General features: G+C 45.8%; 4 protein-coding genes and 1 non-coding gene across 7 annotated transcripts; 3 read left to right on the top strand and 2 right to left on the bottom strand.

The window, feature by feature from the left end:
* Positions 1 to 1154: 1154 nt before the first annotated feature.
* rab24 (RAB24, member RAS oncogene family) lies at positions 1155 to 6016 on the bottom strand. 3 transcript variants are annotated; one of them, XM_067228925.1, is made up of 9 exons: positions 5627 to 6016; positions 5045 to 5258; positions 4780 to 4848; positions 4570 to 4648; positions 4153 to 4220; positions 3654 to 3753; positions 3349 to 3399; positions 3078 to 3137; positions 1155 to 2741 (listed from the first exon to the last, which is right to left on the bottom strand). In XM_067228925.1, exons 2-9 carry the CDS (start codon positions 5159 to 5161, stop codon positions 2677 to 2679), a joined length of 609 nt encoding a protein of 202 aa, XP_067085026.1. In that variant the 5' UTR covers positions 5162 to 5258; positions 5627 to 6016; the 3' UTR covers positions 1155 to 2676. The 3 variants fall into 3 exon arrangements, with proteins under 3 accessions (XP_067085026.1, XP_067085028.1, XP_067085027.1); XM_067228927.1 differs by having other exon boundaries at positions 1155 to 2738; XM_067228926.1 differs by lacking the exon at positions 5627 to 6016 and adding an exon at positions 5515 to 5565.
* A 585-nt stretch (positions 6017 to 6601) lies between these two features.
* On the top strand, positions 6602 to 9181 carry pgrmc1 (progesterone receptor membrane component 1). Its single transcript, XM_067228928.1, has 3 exons — positions 6602 to 6934; positions 7713 to 7868; positions 8207 to 9181. Exons 1-3 carry the CDS (start codon positions 6640 to 6642, stop codon positions 8299 to 8301), a joined length of 546 nt encoding a protein of 181 aa, XP_067085029.1. The 5' UTR covers positions 6602 to 6639; the 3' UTR covers positions 8302 to 9181.
* Positions 9182 to 9724: 543 nt separating this feature from the next.
* trnal-caa (transfer RNA leucine (anticodon CAA)) lies at positions 9725 to 9835 on the bottom strand. Its single transcript has 2 exons — positions 9798 to 9835; positions 9725 to 9770 (listed from the first exon to the last, which is right to left on the bottom strand). It is a non-coding gene; the product is annotated as a tRNA-Leu (tRNA).
* Positions 9836 to 10048: 213 nt separating this feature from the next.
* cox7b (cytochrome c oxidase subunit 7B) lies at positions 10049 to 11508 on the top strand. Its single transcript, XM_067229070.1, has 3 exons — positions 10049 to 10167; positions 10865 to 10980; positions 11236 to 11508. The coding sequence occupies exons 1-3, from the start codon at positions 10131 to 10133 to the stop codon at positions 11329 to 11331; spliced, it is 249 nt and encodes an 82-aa protein (XP_067085171.1). The 5' UTR covers positions 10049 to 10130; the 3' UTR covers positions 11332 to 11508.
* An 802-nt stretch (positions 11509 to 12310) lies between these two features.
* On the top strand, positions 12311 to 19797 carry pgk1 (phosphoglycerate kinase 1). Its single transcript, XM_067229132.1, has 11 exons — positions 12311 to 12467; positions 14309 to 14359; positions 14465 to 14617; positions 14941 to 15085; positions 16156 to 16259; positions 16700 to 16819; positions 17679 to 17793; positions 17908 to 18087; positions 18347 to 18524; positions 18912 to 19010; positions 19254 to 19797. The coding sequence occupies exons 1-11, from the start codon at positions 12403 to 12405 to the stop codon at positions 19292 to 19294; spliced, it is 1251 nt and encodes a 416-aa protein (XP_067085233.1). The 5' UTR covers positions 12311 to 12402; the 3' UTR covers positions 19295 to 19797.
* Positions 19798 to 19917: the final 120 nt, after the last annotated feature.

Raw genomic sequence — 19917 nt, 5'->3', positions numbered from 1 at the left:
TGAAACACTTCCTGTTGTTGTGCCGTGGTTACCATGGTGCCCCCTGCTGTTTATTTTGGGTGGTTGAAAACGAAACAGACCACAGATAAACCCGTTACCATGACCACCATGTTTGTCAAACCTCAGCATCTCCACCCTGCGGGTTTTATTAATCGCACTTAAAACACCTAAGAGTTGAATCAACAACGTTCCCAACAGATTAAAAATCTGTCGGCCAAGTATTTATACTGTGTGTCTAACTGTCTAGGCCTGGCTTAACCAGATACTAGTAGCAGATATCTGCCCAACTGTTATGTACATACATTTGTATATAAAAGCTATCTATGAAAAATAGACATTAACAAAATGGCCTAGAGGTGGGAATTAATGTCCAGTTATTTTGCCTTGAGCTTGAAAAGCCTTTCGTACAGATATGGTGACCTCACCTTGTCATACATGTTCGTTTAAAACGTAATAGTTGTTTATAAAACACGATGTGTTTGTCGCACAATCCTAATTTCCAATCAAGGTATCAGTGTGAAGGCCAATGGTGCCCAGGTCAGAAAGGAAGGATCACTACTAGGCACTTTGTGACAGAAATGTATATCTGTCAGCTTTTACCCCCCCCCCCCCCCCGCATTTTTATTTTATTTCTTCCTCTGTACTTTTGAACGGTTCTCTGACATGGCACAAAGTTGGGGACAGGAGAATGCTTGTTTTCTGTTTTACACAGGGCCTACTGTGTACGCTAGTGTACAGTACATTTTCTAGGTACATCCTGTAACGTAGCTGGACATGTATGTTTTTTTCTACTGCCGTTTCCCAGACATGGTCATAATGCTCCACACCCCTCCTTTATGCCTTACATGCTGTGGCGTTCATCCGTTTAAATGTTGAAACTGTCAGAAGTCAAATATCCTGCTGCCCCTAGAGGACATGTGTTGTAGTCCCTTTGTACATAAATAAACAATGTTGAGTTTAAGTCATATTACAGTTTGCTTTTGTTTCAAAGCTCAGAGGCGGATAGAGGTGCTCAGTCTGACATTTTGTGCACTCGTATGCAGGGAATCTCCCCAGATCTGATAAAAAAAAACATAACACCACTGACCAGCTCGTGACTGGAACTGCTCCAGTGTCTGACACCGCAGACGACGCGTCAAAGAAACACACAAAGAAACCGGAGGACTCTTTATTTTCATCATTTACAACATGCTACAAAATCCCAAAAGTCTCCAAGCTGCGGATGAGAACACCGGATGACTCTTCACTTGTGACCCGCGGAGTTCTCTGACGACGGCGAGTGACCTACGAGGCCTCGAATCAGAAGCAGAACTCCAGATGGATCTTTCTCTCTTTGTGCTTGTGCCTCTAGTATCCTCAACAGCAAAATCCTGGAAAACTTTCATAAATCACCCTTCAAAATCCATCTGAACCGGGGGGGCTCTCAGACACAGAAGTATCACATCTACATCTTCAGGGAATACCTTCACATCGAGGTGCTTATGTTTCTCTGGAACAATATTGGAGTGTAAACCATAAGGTAACATACGTAATAATATGTTTGAGTGCAGTCTGATGTAAACTGCTGTTAAAGGACGATATGGGGGTTTGGAGTAGCAGCCTCTGTTGTGATTGGCTAAGCTGTAGACAGTGGAAAGCCTTGGTTGTGATTGGCTAAGCTGTAGACAGTAGGAAAACCACATGAAGAAGATGATCCAACATGTCTGATGAACTGGTGCTTCAAAACTCACTACAAACGAATCGGCACAAATACACACACACACACACACACTTGGATAAAATCAAGTAAAACTTTTGTCATTGGCCAGTCTGTTGCAGAGGGTGTAAACATTAAACATTACATTCTCAGAAAGCTGAAAATTCCCATCATGTCTTACATGTTGGAAAAGTGAAACCAATAGCCACAGCCATGTTATAAGTTCACTATTATAACTTTTAAACAACAACAGCATTGCCTTGGCAACGTGATCTTAGTGTCCAGGGTGTGACTACTGAGATTCTCTTGGGCTATAAGCCATGTTGACTGAGGCCTAACTGTCAGATTACAACATTCAGCCACAAACTCATCCTGTGTTTGCCGAATGTACTTTCGACAGAATCATAGCTTATGGTGACAAAACAAAAACTGGAAGGTTTACGAGACATATCTGGAGTTTCATCACAGACACTGAAATAAGTGGTCAGGCAAAAAGATCCACACGCCGAACGTATTTACGTTCGGCGTGTGGATCGAGTCAACGTAATAACACACAAAAAGTCAAGGCATTTATACTGCGCTCTAGAAGGCGATCAGATCATTGGTATCATTTCAGAAGTGAGCTTGAGATGACTCAACACAGTTCCTCCTCACCTTCAGACAAGGTCGCTGGAGCACACTGGGGTTATGTCTGAGAACGTGCTCATGCCAGAACAGTTACATTCCTTCTACCGCTGCGAGAAAATGACACAGCCTATGGCTTGATGGTACAACCGAAAATAGCAACCTCAAAAAACGTACGAAAAAAAAGAAAAAAAAAGAAAAGATATCATAAAATGGCACAGCACTGCTTGGAAGTCTTTGTAAGGGTCGCTTGTTTTAAGTGAAAGACCCTCCAGCAGGTGCACCATCCAACTGAGCTGGGTCTGGTGGGGTGGGGGCAGGGCTGCTGTGCAATGTGGAAACCCCAGCCTCCAGGCTCAGTTGTGGCAGCAGGCGTAGAAGTAGGAATCCTTCTTTTGGCCCAAGTCAACGCCCGTCTCTTCTTCATTAGAGTGAGAGGGAGGGAGGGAGGGAAGGAGAGGATATGGAGATAACGCAATCAACAAACCTATTCAGGAGGGGATTCAGAGAAGAACAAACTAAACCTGCCCGATCTTATGAGATCACATTGAAGTATTCCAGACATTCAGAGCGCAGTCATACTGGTTAAACAGGCCAGTAGAAAGACTAACAAAGACATAGAAACCATCTCATCTAGAGTTTCTTTAAAAACTGAGATGACTTTTCATCTAGTTTTCCTCGACTCTACGTTCTTATTCTATACAAAAGATTCCCAGACAGCCCTGAAATGTGCCAACGAAGGAGAAGACTACCTCACCTGTCATGAACTGGAAAGCGACGCTGTTGTAATCCTCGGCCACCTTCCGGAAGAGCTCATCTGGAGGAGAAGCAGCCACAAACAACATCAGTCTGATTTCAGGACGGCTATAGTTCAGTGGTAGAGCGTTTGACTACAGATCAGGAGATTCCCCATTCAAATCTAACCCCATCCTGTAAATCGCTTTAGATAAAAGCGTCCCCTGAATGACTGTTATTTTGGATTCAGGGCGATTTGAACATCAGACAACATCTGAGTAAGAAGTACGAACCAACGTTGCTTCCTGTTTTACTGGATGTTTCAAAATTCTGGGCCCCGATCTCTGAAAGCAAAGCACAGATTTCAACAACGTAAACCTGAAGACATGAGACATCACGTGACGATGAAGGGAATGTCCAAACCAAAATAACTGACTAACTAATCTACTCGTCGATCATAACGTGACAGGGATTGCAAGAGTAACAAAGCAAGGTTAGAAACGTGGATATTAGGGAAGCCAAGACACGGAAAAGACAGGAGCGATGGATGGATGGGTGGATGGAGAGATGGATGGATGGAGAGATGGATGGAACTTACCGTCAACAAAGTCCTGAACGTCGTGATAGTCCACCCGTCTCAGGCCTCGTTCGCTCTCTACCAGGTCGCTCTTGGTGCCACACAGGTAGATCTTACAGTGCTGTCGCAGAGACCACAGGGAAACAGTCTTACCATCACGAGTGAACAAGATTTCTGGTCTCTCTAAGCAAGACGTTGTTTCAGATTTTAAATATCCTACTTATCATGCCACAGTTGACCCTACCCAGGCCTTCTTAGAAACTGAGACTGAATTTGTTCCTAAGATTTCAGTACATCTCCCGTGATAGATAATATCCTTATTTTGCGCCCTTGTCGTAATCAGGTGTCAGGTGTCAGGTGTGGCAAATGACGTTGTGTCCCTGGGCGAGGCACTTCACCCTACTTGCCTCGGGGGAATGTCCCTGTACTTACTGTAAGTCGCTCTGGATAAGAGCGTCTGGTAAATGACTAAATGTAAATGTAGTCAATGTTTGGTTGTTATCGTGGAAGACTGTCTCACCTCCTCGCAGTTTTGCAGCTCCTTCACCCAGAACCGCGCACGCTGAAAACTGCTGCTGTCAGTCAGATCTACAGGAGCCCGAGAGGGACATTCAGTAAACACAAACTACAGAGTGTAAACAAAGCTAAATGCTACACGTAGCATCCACTTATAACCTATGAATAAATGCCAATGTTAGTTGTTCCTTGATGTGGCTAGGCTAAATGATGCACATTCCACTAATTTCCTCCCAATACTAAAAAAGATTCATGCAAAGATAAAGAAAAAAAGGCTAAAATCGTATTAGGACACATTGAGTCATTGGTAGTTGGGAAATTCCACTTCTGCCATTTCCAAACAGGTCAAATGATCTGCTTAAAAACGTTGGCACTGTCACAGGATTAAAGCCTGCAAGAGGAAGACAGGGTTAGTATTTACCATAGCAGACTATGGCAGCCCGGGCACCCCTGTAATATATCCTGCTCATAGCTTCATAACGCTCTGAACCAGCTGTGTCCTGAGAAAGAGAAACAGAAAGAGAGAGGGAGAGTGAGCTCGTGTTTCTTAATGCTGAGCCAAGTTAGGGTGAGTTCATTCAGTGAAGCACTAGATAATTATGATGAGAATTCAGAGACTGGCCTAACTCACCCATATTCCTAATGTGATCACTTTCTCTCCTATTTGGATTGCCTTTGCAACAAAAGCGGCCCCAATAGTCTGTAGGAAAATTGAACATTGGTTATGTATACACACACATCAGTTTATAGAGATTATATATATTTTTTATATATAAAAAACGATCTTGTTTTTAATAACCTATCTTCCACACAATGAGCGCGAGAGAACATGATCCCTCATGGATGTAAGCCAGGCGGGACAACGCAATAGAAAGCCCAAATCAAGAGACACTCACGTTCTGGTATGGACCCACGAGAAAGCGATGGTGGACATATCTCTCCACGAGGCTGGTCTTGCCAACACTCTCTTTCCCAAGCATAACCACTTTGGCATCCACACGCATGGCGCACATAACGCTCACAGGACCAGGAAGGGAGAGGGGATAATGTTGGGTGGAGCAGGAAGGGGAGAGGGAAGGGGGACTAGAGAATACTGGTGTGCTGCAAATACTTTAAAGGGAAGAGAGATCAGGACATAGGATGAGCTTTACCCAACGATTTACAACCATGGGAGGAATGTTATTACAGTTTTGATTGGCATATTAACACTCGAACTACCTTAATGATAGCTAATATGCTAATGCAAATTTTATATTTTACTGTGAGCTGGCGAAAATTATACAAAATACATTAGCAAAGTACTAGATTACTGTAGTTGACACTTTTCTAAATGGTGTTACTAAAAGTTAAAAACATGCTAGTTTACGTCAGTTAGCTGACTAGCTCGCCGGCTGGGAACTACTGTAGTTATGATTTGATTCTTCTTGGCATCATCATCACAGTTGCTAGACTTGTGACTTGGAGAAAAAATTACTTACCCAGCAGAGTAAAAATGTTATCCGTGGTGTAACGTTAGTTGTCAAGTGTAAACATAAACGTTAAATTAGCTATATTGTGACCCTCTCATCATGTCGCCACTGTTGACGTTAGATCCACCCAGTTGAGTGTTGTTGTTTTGTAGCCAGCGAGCTAGCGGCCGTTAGCTATCAGTCGGTGCTCCGACGCTAATGCAATATTAGTTCCGTCAACAAACAAAATTATGAGCTAATAACGAACCGACTCATCTAATGTTGCCTGTGTCATTTTCACTCGGTCGCTGGCTAAATTAATGATTGAACGTGCTAGCTACCGTACCTCTGTTGGAACTGACAAACTCGGTAAGCACACAATGTACCAATATGATTTGTTATGGGGAACCTGAAGAATCGTAGGTTTCCTTTAGGAAGTACAGAGATGAGTGACACACAAAGTTCCAGGATATGATGACATTTATTGGCATATAAATTCCTCGATGACGCCAAAGTGTGAAATACTTGTAAAATTATAGATTTTCAAATATGGGTATAATTATAATTGTGAGAACTGAATGTGGAAGTAATAGCTAGTTGAATTTTCTTGAGGATCAAATTTAGGATCAAATACAGTTTCAGAGCAAATACATAAATGTCATATTATTACATTCAGTTTCAAGTCTATTTGAATTCAGTTCCAAACGAATAGGCTACATTTAATTAAAGAAATATGCTAATTAGATTACGTGTAATTATTTTGTTAAAGGTTAAGTTAAACAATGCAAATTTTCCGACGTACATTATTCAAATTCAGTTTCTAGTGATACATTTTCTGCCCATAAAAAAAATACTTTTAATTTAACGGCTGATTTATTTTCATATGGCAAATTTCTTTACAATTTCTGTGCAATATATTTCCTATCGCACAAGTAACACAATAAACACAACTCCCTGATTGTGATTGGTGCATTGTTACCGCCCTCGAGCGCCCTGTCTCACTTCTTCACTTCCAGACCAAGCCCAAGCTTGCAGAAACAAACATGGCTGATACCGAAGGGGCAGAGCAAACTTCTTCAGGAATTTTACAAGAAATATTTACGTCCCCTCTGAATTTAAGTCTTCTGGGTCTTTGCATATTCCTTCTGTACAAAATTTTCCGTGGAGACAAGACGCCCGATTTCGGCGAAGTGGAGCAGCCTTTGCCCAAACTCAAAAAAAGAGATTTCACGTTGTCTGAGTTGCAACCATACGATGGCCTCCAAGATCCTCGAATTCTCATGGCTGTTAATGGAAAAGTATTCGATGTGACCCGAGGAAAGAAATTCTATGGTCCAGGTAATGAGGTTATTGTTCTGGTTCGCGATTACGTAATTGTATTTCTTGTTTGAGCCTATGCTGTTAAAAAAACATAGGCTACCCACTTATTTCCCTCAAAGGTAAATTATTAATTTGTCTATTAACTTAGTGCAGTGTGTCCTTCGTTTTTTCGTGTTGGCAACAAGTGTTCCTTTTTCAACAATAACAATGAAACCTCTTCCTATATTTTCCCATGGTAATATAACTTCTGTACACACTAGCTTTTCGCCACACCCCCTTTTTATTCTTCATGACTAAACTGTTGGTCAAATTTCACAACACGCTATATTCGCATCCACTGTTGCGTGTACAAAGTTCAGCCTACCTTCTCACAGAGGTGATTGTTTCTACATTTACCGTCACGTAACATTCCGGTGCATTACGTGACTACGTCAGGGATATTGTAGATTGCAAACTCATTGAAAGATAAAATAAGAGAATCGTCAAATCAATAAAGTTAATAACTAACCTGAGCACATAGATCTGAGATTGAACACATTTAAACGTGGAAGCATGAAGGTCAGTTTCACTCAAATGTTAGGGCTGGTGTAAATGTTGCGCAAACAGGTTTGTCATTCCTAAAATTCCAGTCTAGACCCACTTTAATTCATACCCAACACCTATTTTTGACCCAACCATATAAATCACAGTTGAAGTTCAGCAACGCCCCTTTAGCCAGTGGTAAACAATGCAAAGCCTTTCCTTCATATGAAGACAAGTTCAAACATTGTGTGTGTGCCCTATCTACTGCTTTCAGATGGTCCTTATGGAGTGTTTGCAGGGAAAGATGCTTCCAGGGGACTGGCCACGTTTTGTCTGGAGAAGGAGGCCCTGAAGGACGTCCATGACGACCTGTCCGACCTCAACGCCATGCAGCAGGAGAGTCTCTCCGAGTGGGAGACTCAGTTTACTCGTGAGTTCACATTCCTCGCACCCTCCGCTCCTCCGCTTGTGTCGAATCTTATCTCCACCTCCGTAGAACTTGCTATGGTAGCCCTACAGCCGCGCGTGTCTGTCCTGTAGAATGTTGGCCGTGAAACATCTGGTCGAGAAATACTCGAAGGACTACCGTTGCTGTTGTTGCCAATAGTTGCCAAAAGACTAATAAATCACTTGTCTGTACACTTTCTGGGCTTAGTCTTTTCTTCGTTCTGCATTTGTCCTTGAGTTGTCTACGGTGAGTCAGGCACAGGTCTCTCCATTTAACTGTGTGTGTGTGTTTTCTTTTGTTTTGTTCTCGCCCCTCCGCAGAAAAGTACGACTACATCGGGAAACTTCTGAAACCTGGCGAGGAGCCCACCGAGTACACAGACGACGAGGACGTCAAAGATAAAAAAACGGACTAGAACACACACACACACACACACAACATGCACAAGGGAAATCCGAACGCCTTAATTATGTATGAATAATGTGAAACTCATTGCCTTGTGTCGAGACCATTAGGGGACATGCTTTTCCTGTGTGTGTTTTATTTCACCATGTTGTTCATGGGCAGTACAATCCTCCCTAATGCACATTTTACAAGCCAGAGATTACGCCACAATTGCATACGTTTTTAGATTGTCTTTGCAATAACCCTTCTACATGCAGTAGGTTCGTCGTTTCACAGCGTAACATGTACCTTCGTCGCGTACCATATCGTGGACTTGCTTTTCTTGGTCATACTTGGAATGGCAGCATGATTCAAGCAAACGATTTGAGTGAACAGAGGCTGACTGTTCACTCTTCACATTCCTAATGTTCAATATATCGACAACCGTTATGAACCACACCAATATAACTTATAGTCTGTTCATCCTAATGGAGGCTTTCCACCACATGACCCCCCCCTTTTCCTCTGCGACTATGAACTGCCGGCACTCAAATTCAGCATCACCTTAACAGTCACAAACACAAAGACCTAGTCATTTCATTGCAATACTGTAGCCAGTATGCTGGATGTTGTAGCTTCCTGCATGTTTATTATTACTCAGCGCAAATGTTCTTTATCCTGTTGTTGTTGAGCGAGAAGATGGTATTGTTTTCGACTCTGGTTAATGGAAGGGGTTGATCTCCGAGAACCGGATCTGGAGACCCGACTAGTGGAACACAGGAAGGACAGGAGCCCAATTACAAGAACGTACATTGATAGGTGAACTAGCTGTGTCATGGTAAAATGTTTTGTGAGTAACCTTAAGAATGATATTTTGATATGACAAATAAATCTTACCAATGGATAATCAACAGCTGTTATGGTTGTGTGGTTTCTATGGGAGAGGCTTGGAAAAAATGTGGTTGTCATGGTGTTATTGGTGTTCTTGCTTAAAGCTAGTGCCCCATACACTGTCTCTTGTCTACCCTTCTATTCGTTGTACTTGCTTATTTTAATAAAATAAAAATAAAAACGTATATTATGACCAATAAGAAGACAACCATTAAATAAGTAGGTCCAGAAAGAATACACATTCTTCAGAAAGAGAACCTTTTATACTTCAGTGAGAATATTAAAGTTATTGTTTACACATCAGAATCAGAAAGGGTTTTAATTATCATGAAAGTTACATTGGCAGGAAGGTGCATACAATCAACATACAGGAGTAAATCTTAAATAAGTGGTGTAAGTTTAAACAAGTCTAACTATACTATACAAGAGGTTCAAAGTCTAATTAACTAATACTAAGTACTACTAAGGGGATGGGTATGTAAAATAAAACAAATGTGCATGTAAGATTGGTCACATGTGAAACAGCAAGTTCTTTCAGACAGCATTATGAGTTGTAAAAGATATGTCAGAAGTGGGATTTGAACCCACGCCTCCATTCGGAGACCAGAAGACCCGTTACCACGGAAGGTATTTATCCTTGAGTCTGGCGCCTTAGACCACTCGGCCATCCTGACACTGAAGCGAATAGGAGATTTTTTTGTATTACTACTTATAACATCCATTTATAGCAAACGTTCATAGTTTGGAATTAAATTGACTGCTCACGTGTGGTATTTTATAGTTATTGTTACTCTAAATATCATTACTAAAACCTTACAGTCATAGACTTCGGGGCATAACTAGATACGGAAAGTAGCCTACGCATGCTCGTTACGTTCTTAGCTCACATCCGGTGAATTTGTGTCAACGTTCTGCCATTTTGTTTTCTGTTTTCGTCAAGGGTATATTGAAGTTACGATTCAAGCCATCATGTACCGGTTTGCTAAAGCTGCGCTGAACCTTTCCGGTAAAACACCTTTCTATATCAACTACCCTATAATTTATTCTAACTACAATGGTTCGTGAAGTATTCTGCTTTGTTCTTTACGTTATGAGGTGACCGCACTGTGTGTCTGTGTAACCACCAGCAGCAGTTCCAGCGGGCCACATTCATTCGTGCTTTCTGGTTGTAAGAGTGAATGTCGCAGAGATGGTGTGTGGACTTAATCACCATCACTCTACTACTGTATAGCTTTTATTACGTTAACGAGGGAGTAGCGAAATATGTTTAATTTTGGTTTTGGTTCACTGAGTGAGACAATGTCATGGTGTTGATCCGCTGACCCTGGCATGCCAGTGTCCTCGTTTCACCTCATCCACAGACTAGATTATCAAGTGTCAAGCAAACAAAAACACCCGTCCTCTTCAGTAATATGTGTGTGAAGATGACGTTGGTTGTAGTATGTCTTCTATAATGCATTTGAATAGTCGAAAAGCAATCTTGGCACGTTCAATGGTTGGGCTCGTCTCAATTCAACTTATGTTAGCAGATCTTTGTATTTAAGAATACCTGCTTCTACTCCAAAACAAAGCAAAGTTCGAGTCATAATTCGGTTTACTTTTTTGGCTAAGAGGCAAAGACCGAAGTACATATCTAACTCCTGCCTAAGTGTGTGACGTCTGTCCCCGTGTGTTTTTCTGCACTAACGCAATTTTATTTCCAGGTCAAGCCACTCGTCAAGTGAGACATGGGTCCACAGCACCGCAGAACTTCCACATGAAGTACGGAAACGGCCTGATTGTGGGCGGAGCTGCGTTCTGCGTGGCAGTCTGGTCTTTCGTAAGTGCTGTTGCTGTAGTAACACTGTGCACTGTATGTAAGGTGTTTGGGAGTTTATATGAAGGAGTTTCTCCAAACAAGTAACTCGGTTACATAGTCAGTCAGCTTCCTCCCACTTGTATGCCTGCTTGTATGCCTGCTATCCTGTATAGTATACTATACCCTACACTGCTCTGATCACTGTTCCTTCTGCTCACGTCGGTGCCACAGCGTCATGACCCAACGTTTTGATATGGTTTGTTCCTCTGGTTGCAGGTGCTCACACAGACAGGTATCACATGGAACCTGTCCCCTGTCGGGAAGCTGCAGCCTAAACCGTGGAGGCAGGCCGAAGAGGCTGAAGAGGAATGAAAATGATCTTCCTTTTCCTCCTGTGGACAAACTGACAGATGACCACCATACCCTCCTCAGAAATATTCCAATCAATGGTTGTACAGAAGAATACATTTGACTTGTTCTTGCAAAAATGAATGCCTGTTGCCGTTCTGGCATTAACTGTATGTAACAGTAAATTAAGTTTCACCGTTATCATGACTGACTCTTTTATTGACTTACTTTTGCCAGTGGGTGTTGCCAATTTATTGACCAGTTCCTATTTTTTAGGAAGCATGAATAATTGAACATATAAACAGAAGTGGGCATGTTGAAATAACAGGTTTTCTTCTGTGTACAGACAGTCCATTGAGGGTACTGTTGTTTTTTAGTTTGCATATGTGATCCCTGATCATGAGGGACGTGTTGTTTGACATGACAGCCATAGTATAATGGTACGTGTGGTGTTATAAATGACTTCCAGTCTCCCAACACAGTCCATTTCTTCCTTTGCATAAAAACAAAACCAAAACGCAGGTTTTTGTGACGAGCAGAAGTGTAGAGGACTAAATTAGATGCATAAACCCTTAAACAGCTTGATCTGATATCAAGCTATTTAAGATGCAGACAAGGATGGTATGATCAGAGAATGTCTAATATTGATCATTATTTACTCCACAGCTCCCTCCGCTGGTATGTCCGTGGAAGCAACATGTATTAAATGTGGTTAGCTTGAAATTACATGAGCGAATTTCCACTATTTTAATATGCATCCGAACTAGTGTATTACGAGATTCCTTTAACCATGGATCCACAAGTGAAACGTGACTAAACGTGCGTGCGAATGCGTCGTTTTTACACGCTGAGGGAGTGAGGGTAGGGCACGCACGTATTCTGACAGACACCAATCTGATCCAATGACAGTGCCGATTCCTAATCTCGTTACTAACATAAACCAATTAGATATAGATGGGCGTATTTATTCCGCCCACCCGAAGTGCCTTCTTACCGCACTAAGGTCAAAATCATTCGGAAACGACCCATCTGGCGAACGAGGTATAGACAGAAGCAAGCAACGCAGCGAAGCAGGTGCCATTAAAACCTCCAAACATGTCGCTGTCTACCAAACTCACTCTGGACAAGGTGGACGTGAAAGGAAAGCGTGTCATCATGAGGTAAATCAAATTATGGCTGAATCAACCGGGAGGTAGGCTATAGCTAGCCGTGGCGTGGGAGAGAGGAGATTACTGAACTGTCATTTCCCTGAAACTTCCTGGCTGCATTTTACCTAACGGTTAGGGCGATTGATAGTATGCAACGTTGGTTAAACCTTTAGCAATAACTTCTCTTGGAGAAAGATATTAGTTATGTCACATATTGTACAAGTCGTGTTTGGATTCATTGATTTGATGCACTACGCCACGGCTCGTGAGTCGTGATGAAACGCAGGAAGTGAACTCGTCTAGACTCACATTCTCATCAGGACAGTTACGTGCCCACCATTGGACGCAGAATGGATGCTGCAAAAGTTGCATCGATAAGTTCATCAATATGTGGAAATTTCCTAAGCAATTAAAATCCAAAGTCATTTATCATCGACCGCCTTTCACTAGTATATTTATCCATTGTGCGAGTTTGGTGTATTATCACAGTCCGAACAGGTATTAACACTCTAACATTCTCACCTTTTCATCGACAAAGGTTATCGTTCTGCTCATATTTCTGTGCCGAGATGCCCAGTCCATGACTTGGCCTAGGCAGAGTGGTTTAGAGCAGTGAAAAATGACACCCCACCTTTTTAAATGTCAGAGGGCCTTTCTGTAGCCGTCTACTCAGTGGGCTTGATCACCGAGAAGGCGCAAGGCGTAGATTCAACCCCATCTCTCTCAATCGTTTCCCATTTGATCGTTTTCTGCCTACAATATTCGTTAACTTGTTGCATCTGATATTTTGTGCCCACTAACGAAGTCAAATACATGACGGTCTCATTCCATCCCTGGCAGCCTGTGTTTGTGTGCCCAGATCAATATGCAATGGGGCGCAACTAGATGAATGTGAATTCGGTGCGGAAGAAATAGACACTCCGTGCCCGAACGGTGCAATGTTGCCATGGATACCTATCCGTGTCAGGGAATGAATCGCTCGACCTGCGCCAAGCCTTTCAGTCCGACTTGATTCACCAGAAAGCAGACTAGCACATCCTCGCTTTCCCTGCTGTCACTTTGGCAACACACAGTTAGCGGCCCTCTGTGTTGTGTGGTTCCTACTGTAGTCCCTGGATGTGAGTGCATTCAGACTGACGCTACCCGGCCATAGTAACCTTGGCATTGTCCGTTTCATGCTGACTGCCGCGTTTTCATCCAACGAAATTGTGATGGGCATTAGAGAAAGGGGGAGTTGATTGTCTGTGTGTAGGGCGGGGTAGAGTGGGGAAGGGGGCAGAGGGGTGGATAGACCCTATTTGTGCTGCTGATACTGCTGCTACTGTCTCTAGCAAAGCCATCAGAGCTAACCTTGAGTAGCTAGCGCATCAAGTGGACCTGGGGTGAAATAGAATGAGAGGGAGGGAGGCATATTATGTAATCTACAGAATAATTGCAGCCATGTTCTCTTGAGTATGAGAGAGAGACGGTCCGCTATGGGCAGATATAACTGCCCCTCTTGCGAGGATTAGTGATGAAATCTCCTCGGGGGGGGGGGGGGGGGGGGGGGCTTGTCAATCAGTTATACCTGGGTTGGCAGATGGGAGGGAAGAGCAGCCAGCATGGCTATGATTGGTCTGTCCTGTAGTGAGAGGGAACAGAGAGAAAACGGCCCTGTTATCAGGGATTTCGCAATGACACAGATTTAGTTAGTTTTAGGTTATCACACGTTGCTTTTGTTGTCTGACCTCATTGATAATCAGTCTCTGTTGCTTAACAGTTCGTGTGTGTGAACTACAGCAAAGTTGAGGCTTGTTTTTAAAACGTCAGTTGTGTGTTTTTGTTTTTACAAAGTATTTTTTTGTTTGTTGCAGGGTTGACTTCAATGTGCCCATGAAGGATCAGACTATCACAAACAATCAGAGGTGAAGCACACACACACACACACACATACACTGCTATTGTTTGAATTACACATATTTTACATCTGTAATTATGGAAGCAAATCAGTGACAATGTATCTCTACCAGAATCAAGGCTGCCGTACCTACCATCAAACACTGTCTGGACCACGGGGCTAAGGCCGTGGTTCTGATGAGCCACCTCGGACGTCCAGATGGGACCCCCATGGACAAGTACTCCCTGAAGCCTGTGGCAGCGGAGCTTAAGACCCTGCTGGGAAAGTGAGTTTGACCCCTCAGGCCCGCCGGTCGCCTGCCATGAAGTCCTCGCCCCTTTCTACCATGGCTGGAGCTAGCCTCTAGCTGCGATGGCCTAGCTTCAAGCCGCTAGGTGCTAGCTCCTAGGTTATAGCTGTGAGGATCTAGCGCCAAGCATTTAGCTGCTAGCTGCTAGCTGCAAGGTCCTAGCCTCTTGCTCCTAGCTGTTAGCTGCAAGGTCCTAGCCTCTTGCTGAGAGCTGCTAGCCTCTAGCTGCTAGCCTCTAGCTGTTAGCCTCTAGCTTTGAGCTGCTAATTATTCCTAATACATGTTGATGCCACCACCAGGGACGTGACCTTCCTGAAGGACTGCGTGGGTCCTGAAGTGGAGGCTACCTGTGCCAACCCCCCTGCCGGCTCGGTCATCCTCCTGGAGAACCTCCGCTTCCACGTGGCGGAGGAGGGCAAGGGCAAGGACGCCGCCGGCAACAAGGTAGGGGCGCCGCGGCAACGAGCCTCAGTGTTCCCTGCAGGGTAGGATCTTGCTGAGTCACCGTCCCTGTGATGTCACCAGCTGCAAGCTGCAGCAGGCTGGAACACTGCAGACCTGAGTTCTGCACACTGCAGGGCTAGGTTGAGTTGAGGGACTAGGCCACAGACTGCACATAGTGACCAAGCTGAAACCATTACAGCTGTACCATCATACACACTAGATTATTTTTTTTACCCCAGCATCAAATCTAAATGTATTTAATTGTAGGATTACCAACTGTAGTTTTCGTGCTTTACAAAGAAACACTTTCACGTTTGACAGTAGGCAGGAAAAAGTGTTCCCAATATGGAGGTGGTGGGAGGTGAGCTTATCTGGCTGCTGTAGTGCCACTCCAGACGTGAGTCCCGTGCTGGTGTGTATGCAGGCCTGCATGAGGGGGTAGGGCAGGACGGCTCCATGCTCCTCTGAACTGCTGACATTTGGGCGGGAGGGGGGGGGGCGGCGGCAGTCTGGGCCCAGGGGTAAGGCTGTTGCTTTTCTGGTCCACAGAGCCGAGGCTGGTATGTGGGGTGGGGAGAGAGAGAGTTTTGGAGGGGTGGGGGGGTGGAAGGAGAACAGGGGAGGAGACGAGGAGGTGAGAGAGGAGTGAAAAAGATATGGTGGATTGGGGAGAGGAAAGAAAGGAAGAGAGAGATAGAGGGAGAGAGCAGGGCCAGCTGTCGCCACACTGACCTTTCGGAGTATCCCTGGACAGTAAGACAGAGCTAGCGTCCCTGAAACACTGACCCGGGATCAGTTGCCCCAGTGCCAGCTAGCGCCTGGCATTTAGGCCCCGGTGCCCTCGACCCTGCCTTGACCTTTTTGTGCCCCTCAGACGAGGGGTCGTGAACTTTGACTGCTAAAGAGCAGCGGCAACCTGATCCTGAGAATAGTTTACGTACACACTCTGATTACTAAAACTCTCTCTCTCTCTGTCTCCAACCTGTCTCTGTCTCTCTGTCTCCAACCTTTCTCTCTCTCTCTCTGTCTCTCTGTCTCTCTCTGTCTCTCTGTCTCTGTTCCTCCTTCAGACCAAGGCCTCCCAGGAGCAGATTGACTCCTTCAGGGCATCCCTGTCCAAGCTGGGAGATGTCTACGTCAACGATGCCTTCGGCACAGCACACAGAGGCCACAGGTTAGGAAGCACACGCAGAGGCCACACACACACACACACACAGAGCCCACATACACACACACACGCACAGAGGCCACACACACACACACACACAGAGCTCACAGGTAAGGAAGCACACACACAGCTGTCAGTGTGTCTAGTACTGCCATGGTAACCTCTCCCTCCCTCCCTTTCTCTCTCCTTCTCCATCCCTCTCTCTCTCTCTCCATCCCCCTCTCTCCCTCCCTCTCTCTCCATCCCTCCCTCCCTTTCTCTCTCCCTTTCTCTCCATCCCTCTCTCTCTCTCTCTCTCTCTCTCTCTCCATCCCTCTCTCTCTCTCTCTCTCCATCCCCCTCTCTCCCTCCCTCCCTCTCTCTCTCCCTCCCTCCCTTTCTCTCTCCCTCTCCATCCCTTTCTCTCCCTCTCTCTCTCCCTCTCCCTCCCTCTGTGCTGGTCTCAGCTCCATGGTGGGAGTGAACCTGCCCCAGAAGGCTGCTGGCTTCCTGATGAAGAAGGAGCTGGACTACTTCGCCATGGCCCTGGAGAAGCCCCAGAGGCCGTTCCTGGCCATCCTGGGAGGGTAAGTCCTGTTCCAGCATCCCTGGCTGCTATCTGGGCACACTGAGGCCTGTTGCAGTCCTCTGCATGCCTTCCCAGGTGTTTTAAGGTCTCTTTTAAAATACACACGGGCGTCTAGGAATAACAACACTAAGCTCGTTATGTAACTCCTCAATCTGTTGGGCTGTGTTCTTCTTCGGTGGTAGGGACTGGGTCACCCATCTTTTCTCAAGTTTTTACTCCTCCTACTTACGGACACTAGTAATGGCACAGTGTGGGTTACTGGCCAACCTTATCTTGACTGCATGGACTTTTTGGAACCAGTTGACTTACTTACAGTAGCATAGCGTGTGCGCTAGCTGACACGGATGAGCTAGCTCACAAAGCGGGCAGTTCTTCCGTTTGTGTACTGACGCTCCTGGCTGGCTGGCGGTGCACCCGCTGCAGGGGCTGACCTCAGGAGGAACGTGAGTCAGAGTCCATCTCAGCCCCCCCCCAACCCCCCCCGGCATTGTGCAACTGTCACTCCCACTCTGCGTCTCCGCTCTCAGCCAATCAGATCCTCAGGCCGCCTCCAGTTGTGTATTTTCAAAGCTGACGCCCCCCTCCTCCCCCCCCCCCACCACACACACTTTTATGCCTAGATCAGCTCTTTTGTTTCCACACGATAGGGACTATAGTACACATAGAAGCAGAAATGGCTGGGGTGGTGGGGGGGCAACTGCTGAAGCACTGAAGGTTGTTTAACTAATAAATCTTTATTTCTGAAGGCGTTATTTCTATCCTTACAGTTTCTGATAATTGAGTAACTGCTATCTTAGCACCCTTTTCATTAAGATGCAGGACCATAATCGAGGCGTGTGTCGCTGTGTTGTGCGCAGGGCCAAGGTGAAGGACAAGATCCAGCTGATCAACAACATGTTGGACCAGGTGAACGAGATGATCATCGGCGGAGGCATGGCCTTCACCTTCCTCAAGGTCCTCAACAACATGGAGGTGAGGAGCGAGAAAGGAAGGGTAGCGGGTGAGGGGGGGGGCGGAGGAAGAGAGGTACATTTTGTAAGATTCTAACCCGTCTCTTCCTTGTCCCCCCCCCCCCCCCTGCATCAGATTGGTACGTCCCTCTACGACGAGGAGGGAGCCAAGATCGTCAAGGACCTGATGGCCAAGGCCGAGAAGAACGGCGTGAAGATCAACCTGCCCGTCGACTTCGTCACGGCCGACGGCTTCGACGAGAAGGCCACCACAGGCACCGCCATCGTAGCGGAAGGTATCCCGGCTGGCTGGATGGTGAGGGCAGCGGGCACCGATGGCACTGAGGATTCCTGCGGGAAGAGAAAATGGTGGTGTTAATCGATTTGAGAACTGGAAAGTGATCGTTTTTCTCTGTCCTGTCTGGTGTCTCCTCTGCCCTCTCTCCCCCTCCCCTCTGCCCTCTCTCCCCCTCCCCTCTGCCCTCTCTCCCCCTCCCCTCTGCCCTCTCTCCCCCTCCCCTCTGCCCTCTCTCCCCCTCCCCTCTGCCCTCTCTCCTCCCCTCCTCTCCTCCCAGGGTCTGGACTGCGGTCCCGAGAGCTCCAAGGCGTTTGGGGAGGCAGTGTGCCGGGCCAAGCAGATCGTGTGGAACGGCCCCGTGGGCGTGTTTGAGTGGGACAACTTTGCCCACGGCACCAAGAACCTGATGGACAAGGTGGTTGAGGTGACCAAGGCAGGCTGCATCACAATCATTGGTAAGACCCAACATGTATCAAACACTGGACTGGACTAAACTGCATTTTACCTAATTACTGTCAAGCCTAATGTTTGGCAATGATTTATCCTTTCACACCACCTCAGTGTGCTGTTGGAGGATTAATTTCTGTCCTGTAGTTTGATCTGTTCACCAGTAGATGGCGCCCAACTCTTAATATCTTCACATTCGTCCCACAGCTAATGGAAAGTGGTCTGTTAGTCATGTGCAGCCCTGCTCTGTGAGGACAGTCAGGGGTTCTGTCCATAATGCGGTCAACAAACAGGAAATGGAGAAATTGTAAAAAGGAAAAATGGCCTACGGGCTTTAGAAGCTGCTGAGCCCACGTTGTCACGGTGCCGTTGTCACGGTGCCGTTCTCCCTCCAGGTGGGGGCGACACGGCCACCTGCTGTGCCAAGTGGGACACGGAGGACAAAGTGAGCCACGTCAGCACGGGGGGCGGAGCCAGTCTGGAGCTGCTGGAAGGTGAGCGCCGCCGGCCTCCATTTTGTTTTTCCAACTTCCTCCGTCTCTCTCGCACCGTAACATGGGTGCCGTTGCCGCGGACAACGCCGAGCTCCCTCTCCGAAGTCGAAGCTGTGTGACTTCGTAAACACACACGGTCACACGAGAGAACGCTGTCATGGTTTCTGCTGTGTAGACATAAAGAGAGGGTAGATGTTCCGGAACGAGGTGTATCCATGGTAACCCCTCTCTCTGTCCCCACAGGTAAAGTTCTTCCAGGTGTGGAAGCCCTCAGCAGCGCCTAAGCCCTACCCCCCACCCTACCCCCCCCCCCCCCCCCCCCACACACACACACACACACACACACACACACCTAGGAGGAGATTGCGTTTGTTACTGGAGGCTGATTCAACACCCTCATGCACATGTTTCAGCAGTGTTTCTATGGAGACGATGATTAAGCAGTCACCTTCAACCGTTCAACTAATCAGGACATCTGTTATCTTTGTCCCCGCAAAACAGTGTGTGATGTCATCGTTCTTGTATAGCCAGCTTATGAGTATTACAACCTTCTAAAGTAAAATGTGTTGTGTCATATATATTTTATATTTGTCTGACTCCTCCCCTCTTAATCATGACCTGCTGTAGTCCACGTTCCACACTGTAACTTTGGTTAAGTTCTCCTGACGGTTCCCCCCCTGTCCTTCAACCTCAGTGGCTTGTTAGATAGTTGTTCTCTGAGTGGTTGAGCTGTCATGTGACCTGAGCCACAGCTTAAGGAAATAAAGCAGTTGGTGTCAAACATCAACACTTGTGTCTGTCTGTTTCTTCCGTTTGGGAATTGGTGAAATCTCAGATTTTTCGCTAAAACAAACATGGTGATGGATTGTGTTTGTAAACTACATTTCCCACGATGCACCGGGATGTT

The sequence above is a fragment of the Osmerus mordax genome, chromosome 25 (genome assembly GCF_038355195.1).
Source record: "Osmerus mordax isolate fOsmMor3 chromosome 25, fOsmMor3.pri, whole genome shotgun sequence".
In the NCBI taxonomy this organism is placed as follows: domain Eukaryota; kingdom Metazoa; phylum Chordata; class Actinopteri; order Osmeriformes; family Osmeridae; genus Osmerus; species Osmerus mordax.
This window is presented reverse-complemented; position numbering and strand designations above follow the sequence as displayed.

Excerpts from the sequence above, each read along its gene's own strand:
- pgk1 (XM_067229132.1), top strand. The coding sequence starts at position 12,403 with ATGTCGCTGTCTACCAAACTCACTCTGGACAAGGTGGACGTGAAAGGA. Across the intron at positions 14,360-14,464 it reads ACTATCACAAACAATCAGAG|AATCAAGGCTGCCGTACCTA; the intron begins GTGAAGCACACA and ends TATCTCTACCAG. Across the intron at positions 18,525-18,911 it reads AGGCTGCATCACAATCATTG|GTGGGGGCGACACGGCCACC; the intron begins GTAAGACCCAAC and ends TTCTCCCTCCAG.
- rab24 (XM_067228925.1), bottom strand. The coding sequence starts at position 5,161 with ATGTGCGCCATGCGTGTGGATGCCAAAGTGGTTATGCTTGGGAAAGAG. Across the intron at positions 4,849-5,044 it reads TCGTGGGTCCATACCAGAAC|ACTATTGGGGCCGCTTTTGT; the intron begins GTGAGTGTCTCT and ends ATTTTCCTACAG. Across the intron at positions 3,138-3,348 it reads TAAAACAGGAAGCAACGTTG|ATGAGCTCTTCCGGAAGGTG; the intron begins GTTCGTACTTCT and ends CTTCTCCTCCAG.
- pgrmc1 (XM_067228928.1), top strand. The coding sequence starts at position 6,640 with ATGGCTGATACCGAAGGGGCAGAGCAAACTTCTTCAGGAATTTTACAA. Across the intron at positions 6,935-7,712 it reads AAAGAAATTCTATGGTCCAG|ATGGTCCTTATGGAGTGTTT; the intron begins GTAATGAGGTTA and ends TACTGCTTTCAG. Across the intron at positions 7,869-8,206 it reads GTGGGAGACTCAGTTTACTC|AAAAGTACGACTACATCGGG; the intron begins GTGAGTTCACAT and ends GCCCCTCCGCAG.
- cox7b (XM_067229070.1), top strand. The coding sequence starts at position 10,131 with ATGTACCGGTTTGCTAAAGCTGCGCTGAACCTTTCCG. Across the intron at positions 10,168-10,864 it reads AGCTGCGCTGAACCTTTCCG|GTCAAGCCACTCGTCAAGTG; the intron begins GTAAAACACCTT and ends TTTTATTTCCAG. Across the intron at positions 10,981-11,235 it reads GCGTGGCAGTCTGGTCTTTC|GTGCTCACACAGACAGGTAT; the intron begins GTAAGTGCTGTT and ends CTCTGGTTGCAG.